The sequence below is a fragment of the Bufo gargarizans genome, chromosome 5 (genome assembly GCF_014858855.1).
Source record: "Bufo gargarizans isolate SCDJY-AF-19 chromosome 5, ASM1485885v1, whole genome shotgun sequence".
In the NCBI taxonomy this organism is placed as follows: Eukaryota; Metazoa; Chordata; class Amphibia; order Anura; family Bufonidae; genus Bufo; species Bufo gargarizans.
In genome coordinates, this window is record NC_058084.1 from 319,135,293 (window position 1) to 319,153,989 (window position 18,697).

Sequence of the window (18,697 nt, forward strand, 5' to 3'; positions counted from 1 at the left end):
ACTGCAATTGCGGCCCCCAATGCACGGAACAGCCGCACAACGGCCATGTGCATGAGGCCTAAATGGACTTTTTTTTTTTTCACTGTAGTGTTCATGTAGCCTTACACAGGACGATACTTGGGAGGGAGCGGCCCAGGGAGCAGTCTGAGCCCTCCTCACGGCCGCCATAGCGTGGCTGCCGCAGGCCACCAGAGAGTGGGGAAGTATTTTGTGATACATTGTGGTGTGTGGCTCTGCTGTAATGGTATAATGTGCCACAATATGGTATTACTGACCCTTATGTCAATTGGGGACACTTTCAGTTTTTTTTCCAGGGTCACTTTAAGTTCCTAGTCCAAGGATGGCTAACCTGCGGCTCTCCAGCTGTTGTAAAACTAAACTTCCCACCATGCTCGGCTGTAGGCAGTCTGAGCATGGTGGGAGTTGTAGTTTTGCAACAGCTGGAGAGTGGCAGGTTGGCCATCCCTGTCCTAGTTGGTCCCTGAAGGTTAATAAATTAAAATGCTGTACATTTGCTCCTAAGTAAAGGTCAGTCGTGAAACACTGGTCCTGCCGGATGTGCACTGGGAGATAACCGCAGCACCATCACCGTCATCACACAGTCCACCATCCTCGGGTGTTGTGCGGGACCCAACTAGCAACATGTAAACACCATATAAAAGAAAGGGTTCTCACCTCGCCCTCAAACAGACATTCAGTCAAAGTACAGAATAAAACAAAGACACACAGTATGTAAGAACGGATCACCCGAACATTGTGTCAGGGACTTTACCTTATGCCACAATATTTTTACACTTACAGGCATCGCCCTTTTAAATAAATAAGTCTGATTGCCTGTTGCACGGACCGATATTACATGCTACTATCGGAGACAAACCAAATATTCCCAATAATTGCTTCGACATCAGCAGAGATGAAGCTGCATTTACATGCAACAATCACCTCCGCTGTATGGGGACGAGCGACTCCACAGTGATCACTGGTCACAACAGAGAATCATCGTTTCTGAGCAGCAAAGGCAATGATTTTTGATGTCATCTGAAAGAAATGCTCGTCTGATGAATGGGCATTTGCATGTTCATTGGGTGATCGCTGGCTTTTACCTGGGGCAATTATTGGGAACAAGCATTTCTACAAATGCTCATCGCTGATAATTGTCCCAGTGATCGGTCTGTATAAAAGGACATTAAAAAGGGGTTATCCACAGATTTACGAGGTTCGACGCCAAGGACTGCTGATAGGCAGAGGTGCCGAGACTCGGACCCCTACAGATGTGCTGAGGATAGTTCATCATCATCTTTACCAGGATGACCCCTACTAGTTCACTCATTTTAGCAATCTAAATCAGTGCTTCAAAAACTATTAGCTGTCCCTTGTTAGTGAGGCAGTTTTCACAGAAGGTATTATATGCTTCATATGGCTGTGCCAATCTCTGGTATAGCAAAAGAATGGACTTTTCTGCTTACTTTAAAGGGGTGTTCCGAACCTTAAATACTGGTTATCTATTTTCTGGATAGGTCATCAGTATCTGATTGGTGGAGGTCCAACATCCAGGATCCCTGCCAATCAGCTGTTTGGGAAGGCAGCCCTGCTCACAATAGTGCAGCTGCTTTTCTTAGGGTGATATGCTCATTCATCAACATGGCCTAGGTGCAAATCAGCCCCATTGAAGTCAGTGGGGCTGAGCTGCGACACACTAAGCACAGCTGCTATACAATGTACAGCACAGGGAGAAGACCGCAATGCTACTGTGAGCACTGCTGCCTTCTAAAACAGCTGATCGCTGGCGGTCCCGGGTGTTGGACCCTTACTGGTCAGATATCCAGAGGTAGGTCATCAGTGTTTAAATCTCGGAAAACCCTTTTAACATGACAAGTTGTCATAGCACAAGGGTAGCAAGTCACACCTGCGACCTGTGATTAGCTGCAGCGGTCACATGTCCCCCCCCCCCCTCCATCAACGGATGCGGTTTTCAGCACTGCAGGGAGAGGAAGAGCCATCTCAGGAGCGTCAGACACTGAACCTAGTGGTGGGGAGCAGATAAGTATGACCACCAAGGGTCGCCCACTCTGGGAGATCTGTATTAAAGTTGGATAAACCCTTTTATAGTTGATCAATGGGGTCCAGATTCCCAGGACCCATGCAATCAGCTGTTTGAAGAGGCCACGGTGCTCCCTGTGGCCTCTTCCTAGGCCAGTGACATTGCGTTCATCAGTCACATGTCAGAATGGGCCTGGGCTACAATACCAAGCACAACCACTACAGAATGTGCAACGCCGCTTACCAGGCACTGAGAGGACACGCAGCCATTTCAAAACAGCTGATCGACGGGGGTGCCAGTAGTCAGGCCCCCACCAATCAGATATTCATGACCTATTCGGACGATTTAGGAATATGGTTTTATATACACATACTACTTACCGTTATAACACAAGAAGTTTGCTTTCATGAAATAAATAAATTTGAATCTTGATAATTTATTAAAAAAGGTGACAAAGGAAAAAATAAAGACAACCGTACAAGTAAACGATTTCCAAAACACTTTTTTCCTCCTCTTTTTACTACGAAACATACATATTAAAAGCCAATAATTCCCATACAAGTGTCCTTATTCCACTTCTGTTACTAGAGGGATCTGTAGTAGACCGCTATATTTTTGGCTTCCATCATCTGCAGGATAAGAAGAAGTCTCTTTTCACGTTCACACTTCTTGACCACTGATTTGGTGACCATTCAATTATATTGTTGTAAATATCGTCATAGACCTAGGCACTGCTAGGCTTGCCTGTATGTGCCCCCATGCGCTGGGGATCTTGTGAAGGGTAATGAATGTGACCAGGAGCACGGAGGAACGGCGGTGGGGCCATAGGAGGAAACATGTGTGGGCTAAATCCTGAAAGAGAAGGTATAATGTGGTTACTGCAAGGTTTGTGAAGAGTTTCCAGCACCCAACCCAGGCTCCCAAAACACAAGAACCAGACCCTTATACATAAAATCAGCTAATTTAAACGCAACCACCTAAAGCTGTAGAATTCCGTCTACATTAACCTCTTCATTTACCAACTTAACCTTACCTGGAGGTGGAGCAGTTAACCCAGGTGGTGGCAGCGCAATGTTAACCAAAGCAGATGATCCATTTGGAGGAAGGTTAAAATAGTTAGCCGAGGACTCTTCTTCTGTAGGTGGAGGTGGCAAAGCTTAGAAAGAAAGATACAAAAAATAAAATCACTACCTTAGTCCAAAGAGCACAAAGCACGAAACTAGGAAACCTTTAAAGGAGCTATCTGGGAATCCTCTGGATAGGTCATCCATATTAGATCAGCAGGGGCCCCAACTCACGAGACCCCCAGTAATCAGCTGTTAGAAGAGGCCAGGCTCTCAGTGAACGCTGCAGCCTCTTCCTAGGCCATGTGATGTCACTGTTCAGCAGTCACATGACCTAGTGAATGGGTCTGAGCTGCAATACCAAGCACAGCCACTATACAATGTACATCACTGTGCTTGAAAACCTGCCAGGAGCCACCCGTGCGCACCAGAGCTTTGGTGAGCGCCCCGCTCCCTGAAACAACCGATTGGCAGGAGCTCAGACCCTTGATGTGATAATGATGACTTATCCTGAGGATAGGTCATCATAATCTTTACCCAGAAAACTCCTTTAAAGTCACCGCACAAACCCGAATTATAAAAAAATAAAATACATTATACTCCCAATATCCATATATTTTTTATATTCGACATTTCACATTGTTAGTTAATTGCCCCTTGGCAGGAAAGCAACACCTAAAAAAAAAGTGGTGCAGAGTTCATGCCTGCCACTTATGCCCACTGCCACATGCACATAGTTTCACTAGAATGGAAGAATCCAATAAGATCCATGATCCAGATGCTGATAGCGAACTTGTGTTTTAAGTTTGGCGTCTAAAGTTCGGGTTATCAAACAACCGCGTTATGGATTCCGCTACCACGGACCATAACGGAATTTAGAATCCATAACGTGATTCTTCGATAACCCGAACTTTAGATGCCGAACTTAAAACACAAGTTCGCTCTACACTACTGATAAACTTAAGTCATGGAGTAGACAAATGATCTTATTAAAGTACTTTCACACTTGCGGAAGAGGATTCCGACAGGCAGTTCCGGATCCGTCCAACAAATGCATTGAAATGCCAGATCCGTCTCTCCGACGTCATCCGAAAAAACGGATCCGGTATAAATTTATTTAGCATTTTTTTCGAAAAGCTGGATCCGTTTTGCCGGAACACTTAATGCCGGATCCAGCACTAATACACTTCAAATGTGGCAAGTGTTCAGTCTATTTAGACAGAGATAAAACCGCACCATGCTGCGGTATTTTCTCCGTCCTGAAATGGCAAAAAGACTGAACTGAAGACATCCTGAACGGATTGCTCTCCATTCAGAATGCATTAGGGATAAAACTGATCAGTTCTTTTCCGGTATTGAGCCCCTAGGACGGAACTCAGTGCCGGAAAAGAAAAACGCTAGTGTGAAAGTACCCTTAGCTGAAGGGGATGATTACGGTAAATGTGCAACTGCTCATAATAGCTCTCCTTCAGTAGAAAAACATAACCTTTCCATAACCCACAGTAAACACTGGGCCAGGTAGGCAGAGTTATGGAGAGTGGCCGGCGCTCCGCTGTTTCTGTAACTTCCATAGCGGTGAATGGGAGTGCCGGGCCCGCCTGCTTCTCTGGGAAGGTGGAGAGGGTGTTGTAGAAACACCACTTGCCCCTTAACGTGGGTACAAAGTTGCAAACACAAAGGAGGAATGGTAAGTTCCATTTAAGTTTTAGTATTTTTCAAATAAGACATACCTCCAGGTAATCCAGGAACCGGTTCTAGTGTCAACCCAGAATCAGTAATGCCTTCGCGCTCTCTTTCTTTTCCCCTAGCTGCCTGAGATCTGCAAAAAGACACACAGGAACAATGAGGTATCCGTCTTGTGTCCCTTTACATGCAATTTATACCCAAAAAAGGTTTTATTCAGAAAATCCATGCATGAACTGACAGTTTGGCTACATGCACACGAACGTATGTGGTTTGCGGTCCGCGCCCATATGGCATCCGTTTTATTTGCGGATCCATTTTAATAATGCCTATCCTTGTCCGCAAAATAGACATGCTCTTTTTTTTTTTTTTTTTTTTTTACGGGGCTACGGAACGGACAGCACACGGTGTGCTGTCAGCATTTTTTGCGGACCCATTGAAATTAATGGGTCAGCATCCTATCCGCAAAAAGAATTAACGGAACGGACACGGAAACAAAATACATTCGTGTGCATGTAGCCTTTACATGAGCTTTTATGCCCTCTTTCTCACTTTTAGACTCTGTTCTAAACACTCCCCACCCAAAAAAACAGGAACTGCAAAGGCACGAGTTGCCCTTCAAAGCAACATTTTCACATTACTTAGGAAGGTAACAAAACACTTACATGGTCACCTCCTATTAATTTTTTAGCTGCAGATCTGCAGATTCCCAGGCTCCTCTTCCGGCCATGATGGCCACACTGCTTCTCCAACTACCTGATGCATACTGTACAGCCCTAGGCACTTTCTACTGCTCACATGAGCACTGCTGGTCAGTCCAATAACAGGGCTGGACAAGCAAGAAGCGTCTTGGACTACTAATCTGCAGTACACACCAGGTGGACTGATGCATGCTGAACTTGTGTGACAGTTTATCTGCATCTACTAAATCATAAGTGCAAAGAAGTAATCTTTACTTATACCAAAAGTGCAAGAAAGGCTACTTTCACACTGCCGTTTCAGGGTCCACCTGTGAGATCTGTTTCAAGGATCTCACAAGCGGCCCAAAACAGATCAGTTTAGCACCTCCATTCCGCTCTGGAGGCAGACACCAGCGTTTTGGTGTCCGCCTGGCAGTGCAGAGCTGAACGGATCCGTCCTGACTTACAATGTAAGTCATGGGGACGGATCCGTTTACATTGACACAATATTGGTGCAATTGTAAACTGATCCGTCCCCCATTGACTTTCAATGTAAAGTCAGGAGTCCCTATCCGAGTTTTCTCCAATCCGATGGTATATTTTAACTTGAAGCGTCCCCATCACCATGGGAATGCCTCTGTTAGAATATACCATTGGATTTGAATTAGATAGTGAAAACTCAGATCCGACAGTATATTCTAACACAGAGGTGTTCCCATGGTGATGGGGATGCTTCAAGTTAGAATATTCTAAGTACTGTATACATAACTGCTCCCTGCTGCCTGGCAGCACCCGATCTCTTACAGGGGGCTGTGATCCGCACAATTAACCCCTCAGGGGTTAATTGTGCGAATCTCAGCCCCCTGATCGGGTGCTGCCCCCCCCTCTCCCTCCCTCCCCAGTATTAAAAGCATTGGTGGCCAGTGCGGCCCCCCTCCCTCCCCAGTATTAAAAGCATTGGTGGCCTGGGGAGGGAGGGAGGGGGGGCCGCACTGGCCACCAATGCTTTTAATACTGGGGAGGGAGGGCAGCACCCGATCAGGGGGCTGAGATTCGCACAATTAACCCCTCAGGTGCGGCACCTGAGGGGTTAATTGTGCGGATCACAGCCCCCTGTAAGAGATCGGGTGCTGCCAGGCAGCAGGGAGCAGTTATGTACACAGTACTTAGAATATTCTAACTTGAAGCATCCCCATCACCATTGGAACGCCTCTGTGTTAGAATATACTGTCGGATCTGAGTTTTCACGATCGAGAAAACTCAGATCTGAAAAAGCTGTTATGCAGATGGATCCGCACTGAACGGATACCATCGTTTGCATTATAGGTGCGGATCCATCTGTGCAGATACCAGACGGATCCGCACCTAGCGCAGGTGTGAAAGTAGCCTAAGCTCGCAGAAATCTATCAAAAATGGGCATGAAAAAAAAAAAAAAAAAAAAAAAAAAAAAAAGAAAAGGCTGCAGTTTAAAACCAGCATGTCATAATTCATGCAAACTTTCAGCTAACATCTGGAGCTGACTTTTTTTTTTTTTTTTAGGAAAAAAATGCATAAAAATAAAAGTTCATAAAACCACCCCTTCCCACTCAAAAAAAAATAAAAAATAAAATAAAAAAGCCTTAGGCCTGTTTCACACTTGCGTTGTGGCTTTCCGGTTTTGAGATCCAGCAGAGGATCTCAAAAACGGCCAAACCAGCTCAGTTTAGTTCCCATTCATTGCATGTTGCGCTTTTTCACTGGACACAAAACCGCTGAAAGCTCTTTCACCGGATCTCCAAACCAGAATTACCACCACAAGTGTGAAACATCTTGTGTATTCCACCTCCTACTGTGTGCGGTGGTTATCCACACCCTAGTTTATGTTACATCACATTGACGTGTCAATTCTTGCCACGGTTTCTAAGGGGCAGGTGGCCTACACACAGATGAGCCCCACTGAATAGGGCTAAATCCATATATGTGTTTAATAACGTGCAACTGCAAATCTGTAGGTTAGCCTTGGACCTCTGCCACAAGAAACACACAGCTTTATTTCATGCAGTTTTTCCAATATATATACTTCTGTATAAAAAGCATACACATTTTAATATCTCACCTTCCCCACTTGACATTCAGCCGACGCCCATTAACGATCAGTTTATTAAACGATTTCTCTGCCGCCGTCTCTGCCGATTGTCTAGTGGCAAACTGAATAAAGGCGCACTGCTGACGCTGGACAACCGTGATGGTCCTTATTTCACCAAACTGGTAAAAGTGATTCCTGAGAAAAAAAAAAAAAAAAAAAAAAAAGTACTACTAAGCTCCATCTGTACATATATTAGAAAAATAAGGAGCTGAACACAGACGACAAACATTGGAAACGTCATTGTATGAAAAGAATACCTAAGCTCCGATTCGCTGATGTTGTCGCCCAGCCCTCCCACATACAGGGTAGTAATGGTCTTGTCTTCTGGGGGGTCCAAACGTGGCATTGTTGAGGCCCTTTTCAAGAGTTTGTCTGCTACTGGGTCATTGATGCCATAGTAACGGTCCTTGATATTCTGATCGGCAAGAGGGTCATCAGGATCTGTGGGTTTCTCGTGTCTGAGAAAATGGAGAGGTGAAAAACAAGACCGTGAACATTAATTCATGAAAATGCTTCCAATATGATCAAAGCAAGAAAGACTGAGCGCCTACAAATTTATTGGAATACTTGGATACCAAGTTAATGCAGATATTGCATTTACATATACAGCATGTGTGTCGGATTTATTTACATAGCGCATAATGACGTCATTTCAGAGAAATAAGGACATACTGAGGCTGGACTACAGCGATGCTACCCAATAACTTCTAGTGAGGACTCTTTACCTGTAGGGGCATTCTTCTCCTCTTTTACACTCTCCTTTCACCCAGAAAGAGCAGATGTGGGGACGGTTCCGTTTGTAGTATGGAGTGGTACGAGCCAATTTTAAAAGCATATCGCTGCTGGATGGGGCTTTTCCCAGACCCCCGACTGGCCTTGTTCCATCAGAATTTATGATCTTCAGATTTAAAAAAAACAAAAGAAAAAAAATTAAAAATAAAGTTTAGAGAACACCAATCATGTAATTTTAAAACGTTTTTCAGAGAGTAAAATACTGATGACCTATCCTCAGGATAGCTCAGTATCAGATCGGCCGCTCCATAAATTATAGAGCGTGTCCTATTCTTATGGCAGAAAATAATAGATATTTCAATAATGGGGACAGAGGAAAGTGCAGGGTGCACATGGCTGGCAACCCTATTTTTGCAGATACGGGGTTTGCGGACTGCAAAATATATATAGTCGTGTACATGAGGCCTTAGTCACCACCCAGGTTTAGGACCACTTACTTCTCGTTCCATGTTCTGTGTGTAGTATTCTTTATTTACATCAGATCTAGGCATATCATCTTTAAAGGAAATCCCTGTATCACGCACTTGAATCGGAAGCCCTGGAGACAAAGAATAAAGTGTTAACTGAAATAAGATGACAAATTCTTACTGATAAAGGAGGCTTCAAAAATGTCACTATAGTTTCCAACTGTAAATACATAAAAACCCTTAAAAGCATTGACCAACTTTGGGAGGGTTTTTGGCAAACCCTCTCCTCCTGAGTAGAACTCCTGCGCTTTCCGGCCTCGGCTGCTCTGGATGTAAGCTTCCTGTTTGATGCTGCTCCAGCCAATTGCTGGCCACAGCGGTGACCTGCTCTCCTTGCATTATCACAAATGGTCACGTGATGCAAGGAGAACAGGTCACCTCTGCAGCCAGTGACTGGACGTTTACACCCAAGGTTCCAAAAAGGATCGGAAACTAATTCCAACCTGCCTTACAATTCCTTATCTCCCCGGATAGCTGCTGGGAGGCAACTATGCGGATGGGTGGGTTTGGATGAAACACATCCAATGTGTATGTTCAGCTTTAGCTGCATGGACAATCACACAGATCCGAGTGCTGAGACCCCCCACGATCTCTAGAACGAGGAGAGTAGTGCTCCCATAGAGCACCCTCTTCTCTGCTGCAGGAGAGGAAGCAAGATGGACTCAACAGAAAGTCTACGGGCCCGTCTCACTTCTGTCTCCTGCAGTTAGGGGAGAGCACACTGAATGAGCGCTTCTCTCTCCTTATTCCAGAGATTGGTAGGGGTCTCAGCACTCAGATCCCCACTGATCAAAACATTTGACATGGCCCTATGACATATCAAAAGCTTTCTGAAAACTCGGTGACCCTTTAATGGTGACATCAGCCTTGGCAATAATGTTGTGGGACTAACAATCAATGCACCAAGGGGGCTTCCTACCGTATACAGCGTGGCGATCATGTTAGATGGCAGAACTGAAGGCATTAACTGCATATCTGATGGACTGGGATTGTGTATGTAGAGCCCTACTGCTGCCACGGATCTCACGGACGCTCTAAAAGATTTCTAACCCATATCAACCTGCCTAAACGTTACTCACCAAACTCCAGGTCTAGAAGGCAGGTCTGGCACACATTTTTCAACTTGCTACAAGTCTGACATACTTCTGTTTTCTTGAACCGCATTCGCACCCCTGGGCACCATCGGAATACCGTGAAGGGACGAGCACATATCTAAGGTGAAGATAGAAGAATTAATGCTTGTGGTGACCTTGGGCATACACCTGGATACAGTTCAGGTCACATACATGCCTCACACAGTATAGCTGCTGTTGTGTGCCCATGAAGTCGTGGGCTTCACCTCAGTATGCTAGGCAGAGACTAGTGATGCCCGCCTCTAAAACTGCCCAGAACATCGCTACACACCGCCCATTTGTGCCGGTGACTAGTGTTGAGCGAACTTGTGTTTTAAGTTCTGCGTCCAAAGTTCGGGTCATCGAAGAATTCCGTTATGGATTCCGCTACCACAGATCATATTGGAATTTGGAAGCCATAACGGGATTCTTTGATAACCCAAACTTTAGACGCCAAACTTAAACCACAAATTTGCTCAACACTAGTGGTGACGTCACCAGGGTTCACATCAGTATGCTAGGCAGAGACTAGTGATGCCCGCCTCTAAAACCGCCCAGAACATCACCATACACGGCCCATTTGTGCCAGTGATGCCACCGGGATTCACATCAGTATGCTAGGCAGAGACTAGTGATACCCACCTCTAAAACCACCCATTTGTGCCGGTGACATCACCAGGATTCACATCAGCATGCTAGGCAGAGAATGCTGCCTAGCAAGGAGACCGGTGACGGCTCACAACAAGCCTTGCCCTTCACAATGGAGCGCAAGGAGATGTTCTGATGCTCCACTCCTACATGGTAAAGGAGTGAAGGGGAGCATATCCGGGTTCTGCCCTGAACCCAGACGACCCCTTTACCACTAATCAGGAAATGATAGTTTGTTTTTTAAACTAGCAAGCTGACATACAAGCAAATCATTCAGCATAATTCTGAAATGCAGCACTATATCTCACCTTGCATTCTTTGCCATATTTTTCTTTGGTCTGAAATAAGAAAAAAAAAAAAACACACAAGACGTTAATTGCTTTCTAAAAGCGGACATTTAGGGATGAATAAACCGCTGCCGCTATGTCCTAGCAGAGATTGTCCCATGTACAGTAGTTCCAGTTACACCGTATTCTGTGCTCCCACTTACATATAATTCCCTCAGAGATTGTTTGGAGGGGGGAACGGGACCAATGGCGCTTTATTTTGAGCCAAAGACAAAAGTGAATGAAGAAGCAAGAAGTGTCTCTTTAAGGGCTCTGCACGCGAACATGTGCCGGACGTGCTCCTAGTGTGGCCTGCAAACAGCGGGTCCGCAATATACGGGCAATGGCCGCATGCGCACCGTTTCACAGATGCGGACCTATTAACTTGATTGGGTCCGCTATCTGGAAGATATGGAGCGGAAGGCCATGGAGGCACTACAGAGCTCTTCCGTAGCATTTCGGTCCATGCCTCCGCACCACAACAAAAATAAAACATGCTCAATTTTTTTGCAGTGCGGACAAATCATGAACCCCTTCAAGTTGAATGGGTCTCCATCTGTCAGCGCAGGTCACACGGACGGTGCCCATGCATTAGGGACAGCAAATTGCGGTCCCCAATGCACGGCATGGGAGGCACACGGTTCGTGTGAATGAGCCCTATGGCTAATTTCACAGCGCTAAATGATTTATGTTGCTGTATGTTCCTGCCTGACCACAGGTATTCTGTACTCACATAATACAGTACAGTAGAGCCGCAGTCAGGCAGGAACTCTCAGCAACATAAGTCATTTTCATGCTGCGAGTTCGGTCAGGGAGCAGAGTTCAGTACACGAAACGCAGCCGTCACAAAGAGCGTTTCGTGGACTGAATTCGCTCATGGAAAAATTTGCTTAACCGTTTTTGGGGTAAAAAAAATGCATCCAAATGTTTCTGAAAATCGCATGATACCGCCGTTAGGGAATGGATACACATGGAGTATTTTGATGGTAGAGATCTGCGCCATAAACTGACATGATCTTCTGATTACACAGAATAAGAGGAGAGCGATAATCGGCAGCACATCCCTGATGACAAGGATTATCGGGCACCCTCCAACCTGATGAGAGGTTTGCTCGTCATCTACTGATCGATTATATGGGCCAATTATTGGGAGAGAGTGTTCATATCAATATGAGGGCTCATGCACGCGACCGCCGTTTTTGCAGGTCGGATGAGGACCCATGCACTTCAATGGGGCCGCAAAAGAGGCAGACAGCACTACGTGTAGTATCCGCATTTCCATTACGTGGCACCAGCAAAAAATTTAACATGTCCTATTCTTGTTTGTATTACAGACTGTTCTATTATGGGCCGTACGTTATATTCTGCAAAACGCGGAACGTCCGTGTTTTGCGGATCCGCAATTTGCAGACTGCAAAAGCAGCTACGCCATGCAGTCTAACAGGACCTTAAGATATTAACCCCTTTCAGCACAGGATAGCTACACAAAGACTAAACATGGAAATGGTTAAAGGGGTTGTCTGGGCTGATCTTCAGCCATCAGTTTCACGCTCCCCCATGATCAGCCGCGGCACTGGAAACTATACAGTGTACAGAGCGGAAGACTCCGTTACAGTGTGTCGTTTCTAGCACTGCAGTTCAGCTCCCACTCACTTGAATGGCCACTACACAGTGTACGGAGCCGTCCACTTCACATCTTCATGCCCTGAACTGTACACCAGTCATAGACGTCACCCATTGACTTCCATTATAAAATAGCTACACACACACAAAACACTACAACGACACGGAATTGCGCCTTTTCTGCAGAACCTAACATCATTGTTTGTGGGCAGCACGTGGTCCTGTGTAAACAGGGAGGCACTGCCCACAGAAATGAGTCTCCATGAGGATGAGCGATCACAGTAAAGATCTTTCCTTCCCATACAGAGGGGACGAGTGCTGCATGTGAACGCAGCTCAGCGATTGGGCAATGGGTCCTGATCACTGCCCTAAAAAAAGGGTTAACTTACCATCCTGATGTAAGGATTCTCTCCTAGACATGTCTGACAAAGAATCGGAAAGTCCTGAAAAGATAAGCACATTTATAGATCAGTGAAAGCTGCACGACACGATGACCAAACGTCAGCACAAAGCCGGCTAGGACTTATTACGCTGCATATGTCTGGCTGGTAAAGGGGCTGTCCGGGGTCAAAGTGTACTCTCTGTTAACAGGCGATTCTAGGCCCCCCCATATGTTTTAAGGTATTTTCACCATTTCTACACGGCGCCGACGGTCCCCCGCGCACTGTTTATTTTTGTCTAACTTCCTGCACAGACGACTCACCTCCACCGTGACTTCGCCCCCTCCTGCCGCACATCCTCCATGCATCCGCCCCCCCCTTGAATCATATTCCGCCTCCTGCCACACATTTTCCTCCCCCTTAGTAACGCCCCTAAACTCCTCCAGGCTCAGTCCTTTGAAACGTGATTAGGTCCAAGTATTGCTTCTATCTCCAGCCTGCCGCCCCATTTGCCTGCATTGGAGGCGTTTACTATAGCATCATAATTCCCTTGCCTCCTTCATAGTGAGCAACACGCCCTGCCCGGTGACGTCACCGGACCGGAGGGGCGTGGCTTAGCACAATCTGATGCCGCCGAGGTACCGCCCCTCCGAGCGCTCTGCATAATGCCTGCGGCTGATGGTGACGTCACTGGGCTCCCTGCGAAGCGGCTTCGCTCTGCAGAAGGGACCCGGTACGTCACTGAATGTGAGAAAAGACTCCCTTCCGGCTGAGAATTTGTGTAACGAACACAGGGCATCAGAAAAGTATGGGAAGGGTAGGACAGTCATGTAGGAGATATTTATGTCCTTGTTAAACATTAAAGCAATGTCCCCAATCCCGGACAACCCCTTTAAGGTACAATGCGCGGACCCACAATCCGAAATAAAAGGGGTTTTCTCATCTCAGACAATGGGGGCATATTGCTAGGATATGCCCCCATTGTCTGATAGGCGCGGATCCCACCGCTGGGACCCGCATCTACAACGAGAACAAAGCAGGCAGTGCTGTGGCTGGACGACCCCGTCCACCACCAAGCGCTGCTCCCACAGAAGTGAATGGGAGCGCACCGCGCATGCGAGGCCCATGCTCCCATTAATTTCTATGGAGCAGACGGCAATAGCTGCGCATGCGCCCTCTGTTCATTTCCCAGCTCCGTTCTCATTGTAGGTGTGGGTCCCAGCGGTGGGACCTGCACCTATCAGACAATGGGGGCATATCCTAGCGATATGCCCCCATTGTCTGAGATGGGAAAACCCCTTTAATATAAAGGGGTTGTCCACTTATCCTATATTGATGACCTATTCTCCAGATAGCGCATCAATATCAGATCAGTGCCACAGCCCGTCAATCAGCTGTATGCGTGTACCTGCTTGGCGTTGACATTGCTGCGGTGAGCAGGTGTAACTGCAACTCCACCCCATTCACTTCAATGGGACGGCTCCCTCCTATTGAAGTGAATGGGGTGGAGTTGCAGTTATAACCGCTCACCGCTGCAATGTTGATGGCGAGCAGAACACGGCTAGTAGGAGCTGATCGATGTGGGTATCGGGAGTTGGGCCTCCACTGAGGACTAGGGATGAGCGTTACATCCGAAGTCGATTCGCTAAAAAACTCTGTTGTAATACTGTACGGAGTTCCTGCTCCGTACTAGAATGTATTGGCTCCGATGAGCCGAAGTTTTTACTTTGTCGTGCAAGACTTTGTGTAATAACTTTGGGAATTATTACTGTAAAAAAACCTCGGTTTGGTTCGTAGTGGTACCTTGTTTAGTACTGAGGTTTTTTACAGTAATAATTCCTGAAGTTATTACACAAAGTCTCGCACGACTCCACAAAGTAATAACTTCGGCTCATCGGAGCCAATACATTCTACAGCGGGAACGCTGTACACAAAGTTTTTGGCGGAACGACTTTGGATGTACCGCTCATCCCTACTGATGACCTATCCTGCATGTTATAGACCAGGAGGAGCTGAGCAGAGACTGTGGGAAAAGACTCAGTAAAACTTGTCATCTAAATCTCCTTAGCCAAGTGGGCCGTGTTACGGAGTGACAGACGGCTACATACAGTCCCGGATAGGACCTTATATATATATATATATCTGCTCAGCTCCTCCTGCTCTATAACATGAGGTAGGTCATCAGTATCTAATCCTGGTACCCCCAGCGATCCGCTGCTTGTAGGGGCTCTGGGGCCAAGCTCAGCGATGGGACAGAGAGAAGAGCCCGCAGTGCCCACCCAAGGGCCACCAGCTGATGGGCCAGGGGCACAACTGATCAGAGTCTCTCTTATAGGACAGCAGTGTACCTCCCAGAGCAATGGACACCGCTGTGGCCCATGTTAGAAGCAGATGGCGCGGCTTGATCCACAAGGACAGTGTAAACAGCGCCTAATGCTGCAGCTACCAGCTGTGCCGTAGGTATACCGCACGCCTCGCCAGGACCCATGGATGAGCTGGAAGCGGCAGCCCCGGCCTACCACTCAGGCCTGCCCTGCCCGCGGCTTCCCCCAGCGCTAGGAGCCGCACACAGGGGCCACATCCACACCCGCTCACCGCGTCTTCCCAGTTCTGCCGGTTGTAAGTATTTGATCCCAACGACGTCGCCATTATGATACACCGGAGACCCCGACTGCCGCCCGGAACCTTACTGGTACTGACTGAGCAAGCGCGAGGGGGCTCACGTCATGCGCATGCGCCAAGTGTGGTATTCGCGGCTGCGCACTGATAGCTTGGAGGTGACTAGCGCCTCCTCGTGGTCGGCTGTGGTATATAAACTTTAGACGAGGCAGACCACTACAGTAATGTCAGTGGGGTTTATAAGCTGAAGATAAAGTGTATTTTTGAAGAATAGTTCGGTTATTATAATCCAGATCAAACACTAAAGAGAATATATACTCAATATGAAGCAGAAGTGGGGAAAAAAACACTATTATATTCTGTTTCCTATATGTAATAAAAATGCTGTAGAAGATCAATGATTTAGGGCTTGTTCACATCAGCGTTGTGTTTTACGTATTTCTATCCCATCAGAGGAACAGGAACAGACTTCTCCATTTAATCCCTATTTTTTGGCTTCTTTTCAGTATCAGGCCTCCTGCACGTGACAGTATCCGGCTTGTGGCCTGTTAACCGCGGATCCCGGCTGTATGCACGCCGCACTTTCCTGTCCTGCGCTATTGTAGGAATACCTATTCTTGCCTGCAATATGGACAAGTATAGGGAATGTTCTATCCTTTTTGCGGGGCTGCATAACGGACATACAGATGTGGACAGAACACACATCTTGTGGCCCCATAGAAATGAATGGGTCCACATCCGATCTGCAAAAAATGTCCATTGGATGCAGACAAAGAATACGGTCATGTGCATGAGGCCTTATGCATTCAATAGTGACCATGTCATCTGAGCTGTCCTCAGACTGGACCCCCCAGGGTTCTGATCAGTTGCTATGGCAGCCTGAGGCCTTGTGAAGGCTCCCAGGCCTGCTATAGTAAACTGCATTTTATCAGACCTTACAGAGTGTCCGACCTGCGATCACTGGGTGATGTGCTGCACTGGTGACAGGTCACCGCTGCACCCAGTCACGTTCCACACAGTTAACAGGATGTTGATATCAAAGCCATGAACTGCGGAGCAGGTGTTGGAATGATGGAGCCGGAACTCAGCGGCAGAGACCATGGGTCGGCCACTCTGTGAGGTCTGATACAATGCTGGATAATCCCTTTAACTCTTTCTCTACCAGCGCCGTACATGTACAGCGCTGGAGCGATGTGCGAACATAGCGCCCGCTCGCACGTGCAGCGGGCGTCATGGCCGGCAGGTCTCTGCTGTTTCAAACAGCGGCTAATTACCATGACCAGCAATAATGCCAATCATGGTAATTAAAGGCTTTAGATGCTGTAAACAAGTGAGATCACGGCATCTAAATGCCCAAAAAGACGGGAAGTGCTTCCTACCGACACCCCCTGCAGGCAATGGGGCTGTCGGTAGTTGCTCTGAATACTGACTAGGCTAGGCTGATAGTATTCATGCTGCAATTCTTATTTTGGCCACCAGATGGCAGTCCAACATAAGAAATGCGCAATTCAAATTCATTTTAAAAGTCCCTGATTGTACAAAATTAAAAATTAAAAAAAATACGAATTTATAGACTCATATATGAGCTTCAAAATCATTACAATTTTAAAAAATAAAAATAAAAAAAAACCAAAAACTTTAAATCACCCCCCTTTCCGTATAATAAAAAATAAATACCTAAATAACAATAAATATAAGCATCATGGGTATCACCGTGACCAAAAATGCCCGTATTAATAAAATCTAAAAAAAAAATCGAATATGGCGAATGGCGTAACGAAAAAAAAGGGTCAAAATGGCCAATTTTTTTTGCTTCTCTTACCCAAATAAATGTAATAAAATTTGATCAAAAAGTCACACACACTCCAAAAAAGGTATCAATAAAAACTACAGATCCATTGGCACAGCAAAAAATAGTGCATGTTCTATTTTTTTGCGGTGTGGTTTCATAGGTTCTGCTCCGTGCCTGCACGCCGTATCTTCTGAATTGCAGGCGCACTCAAGTGAATGGGTCCGCGTCCGTGATACGGTGCACATACGCCCAGTGCCCGTATAATTCAGACCCGCTGTTTGCAGGCCACAATGCGGGTATGGACGGAACTCGTTTTTGTGGGTTCTATACCTTTTTATTACTGATAATCTATCTTTTGGATAGATCGGCATCTGATCGGCGGGGGTCCGACACCCGAGACCCCCGCTGATCAGCTGCTTGAGAAGGCAGTGGTGCCCGCAGTAGCTCTGCTACCTTCCTGCTGTTTCCCGCAGGCCAGTGAGGTCACGACTGTTATCACTGGACTTTATCCCATACAGCGAATGGCATAACGGAAAAAAAAAACAGCAGCTTCCAAAATGGTATCAATAAAAACCATAGCCCCCACATAGCTCTGTCGACAGAACTATAAAAACAAGTTATGGGGGTCAGAATATGGCGCTGAAAAGAAAAACAAAATGTTAAAGTTTTTATTTCTTTTTCAATATTAAAGAGGTTCTCCAGGCTTTTTCATATTGATGACCCATCCTCAGGTTAGGTCATCAATATCAGATTGGCGGGGGTCCGCCACCCTTGCCGATCAGCTGTATAGGAGACGGCGCATTCTGTGTACACATGCCTTCTCCCGTCTTTTCCTGCTGTAAGTCTATGTGACAGCAGCAGTGGGCAGGGAGAGGCAAGGGAGACGGCACGTGCGCACAACACGCATTGTCTCCTCAACCGGCTGATCAGCGGGGTGCCGCTGTTCTAACAAAAATCCTTACTCGTGAAAATACCATACCCCTGGTGACTTCCGGGGATGTGCGCCTCAACCTCTGGGGGTGTGCGCCTCAGCGCACTACCACGGCACGGGTAAGGTAAAATTACAGGGAGCGCTGACTCACGGACATCTGAGTGCTGGGAGCAAAGGAGATTTCACAATCCGCGCAGGCGCAGTGTGAGGGTAAGGAGAAAAGACCGTTAGATCTCCTTACCCCTGAGGGCGCACGCGTGGTGTCCGCGAGTCAGCGCTCCCTGCAATTTTACTTTACCCGTGCCGTGGTAGTGCGCTTGCGCTGAGGCGCATCCCCCCAGAAGTCACAAGGGGTAAGGTATTTTCACGAAGTAAGGATTTTTGTTAGAACACCGGTGTCGGACCCCCGCCGAT

At 46.7% G+C, this 18,697-nt stretch overlaps 1 protein-coding gene across 1 annotated transcript; it reads right to left on the reverse strand.

Annotated features, from left to right (window-relative positions):
* Window positions 1-2,457: 2,457 nt before the first annotated feature.
* RBM22 (RNA binding motif protein 22) lies at window positions 2,458-15,672 on the reverse strand. The gene is made up of 11 exons (XM_044293818.1): window positions 15,537-15,672; window positions 12,951-13,004; window positions 10,921-10,950; window positions 9,932-10,064; window positions 8,823-8,923; window positions 8,319-8,491; window positions 7,851-8,051; window positions 7,564-7,728; window positions 4,836-4,924; window positions 3,075-3,197; window positions 2,458-2,893 (listed from the first exon to the last, which is right to left on the reverse strand). The coding sequence occupies exons 1-11, from the start codon at window positions 15,588-15,590 to the stop codon at window positions 2,766-2,768; spliced, it is 1,251 nt and encodes a 416-aa protein (XP_044149753.1). The 5' UTR covers window positions 15,591-15,672; the 3' UTR covers window positions 2,458-2,765.
* Window positions 15,673-18,697: the final 3,025 nt, after the last annotated feature.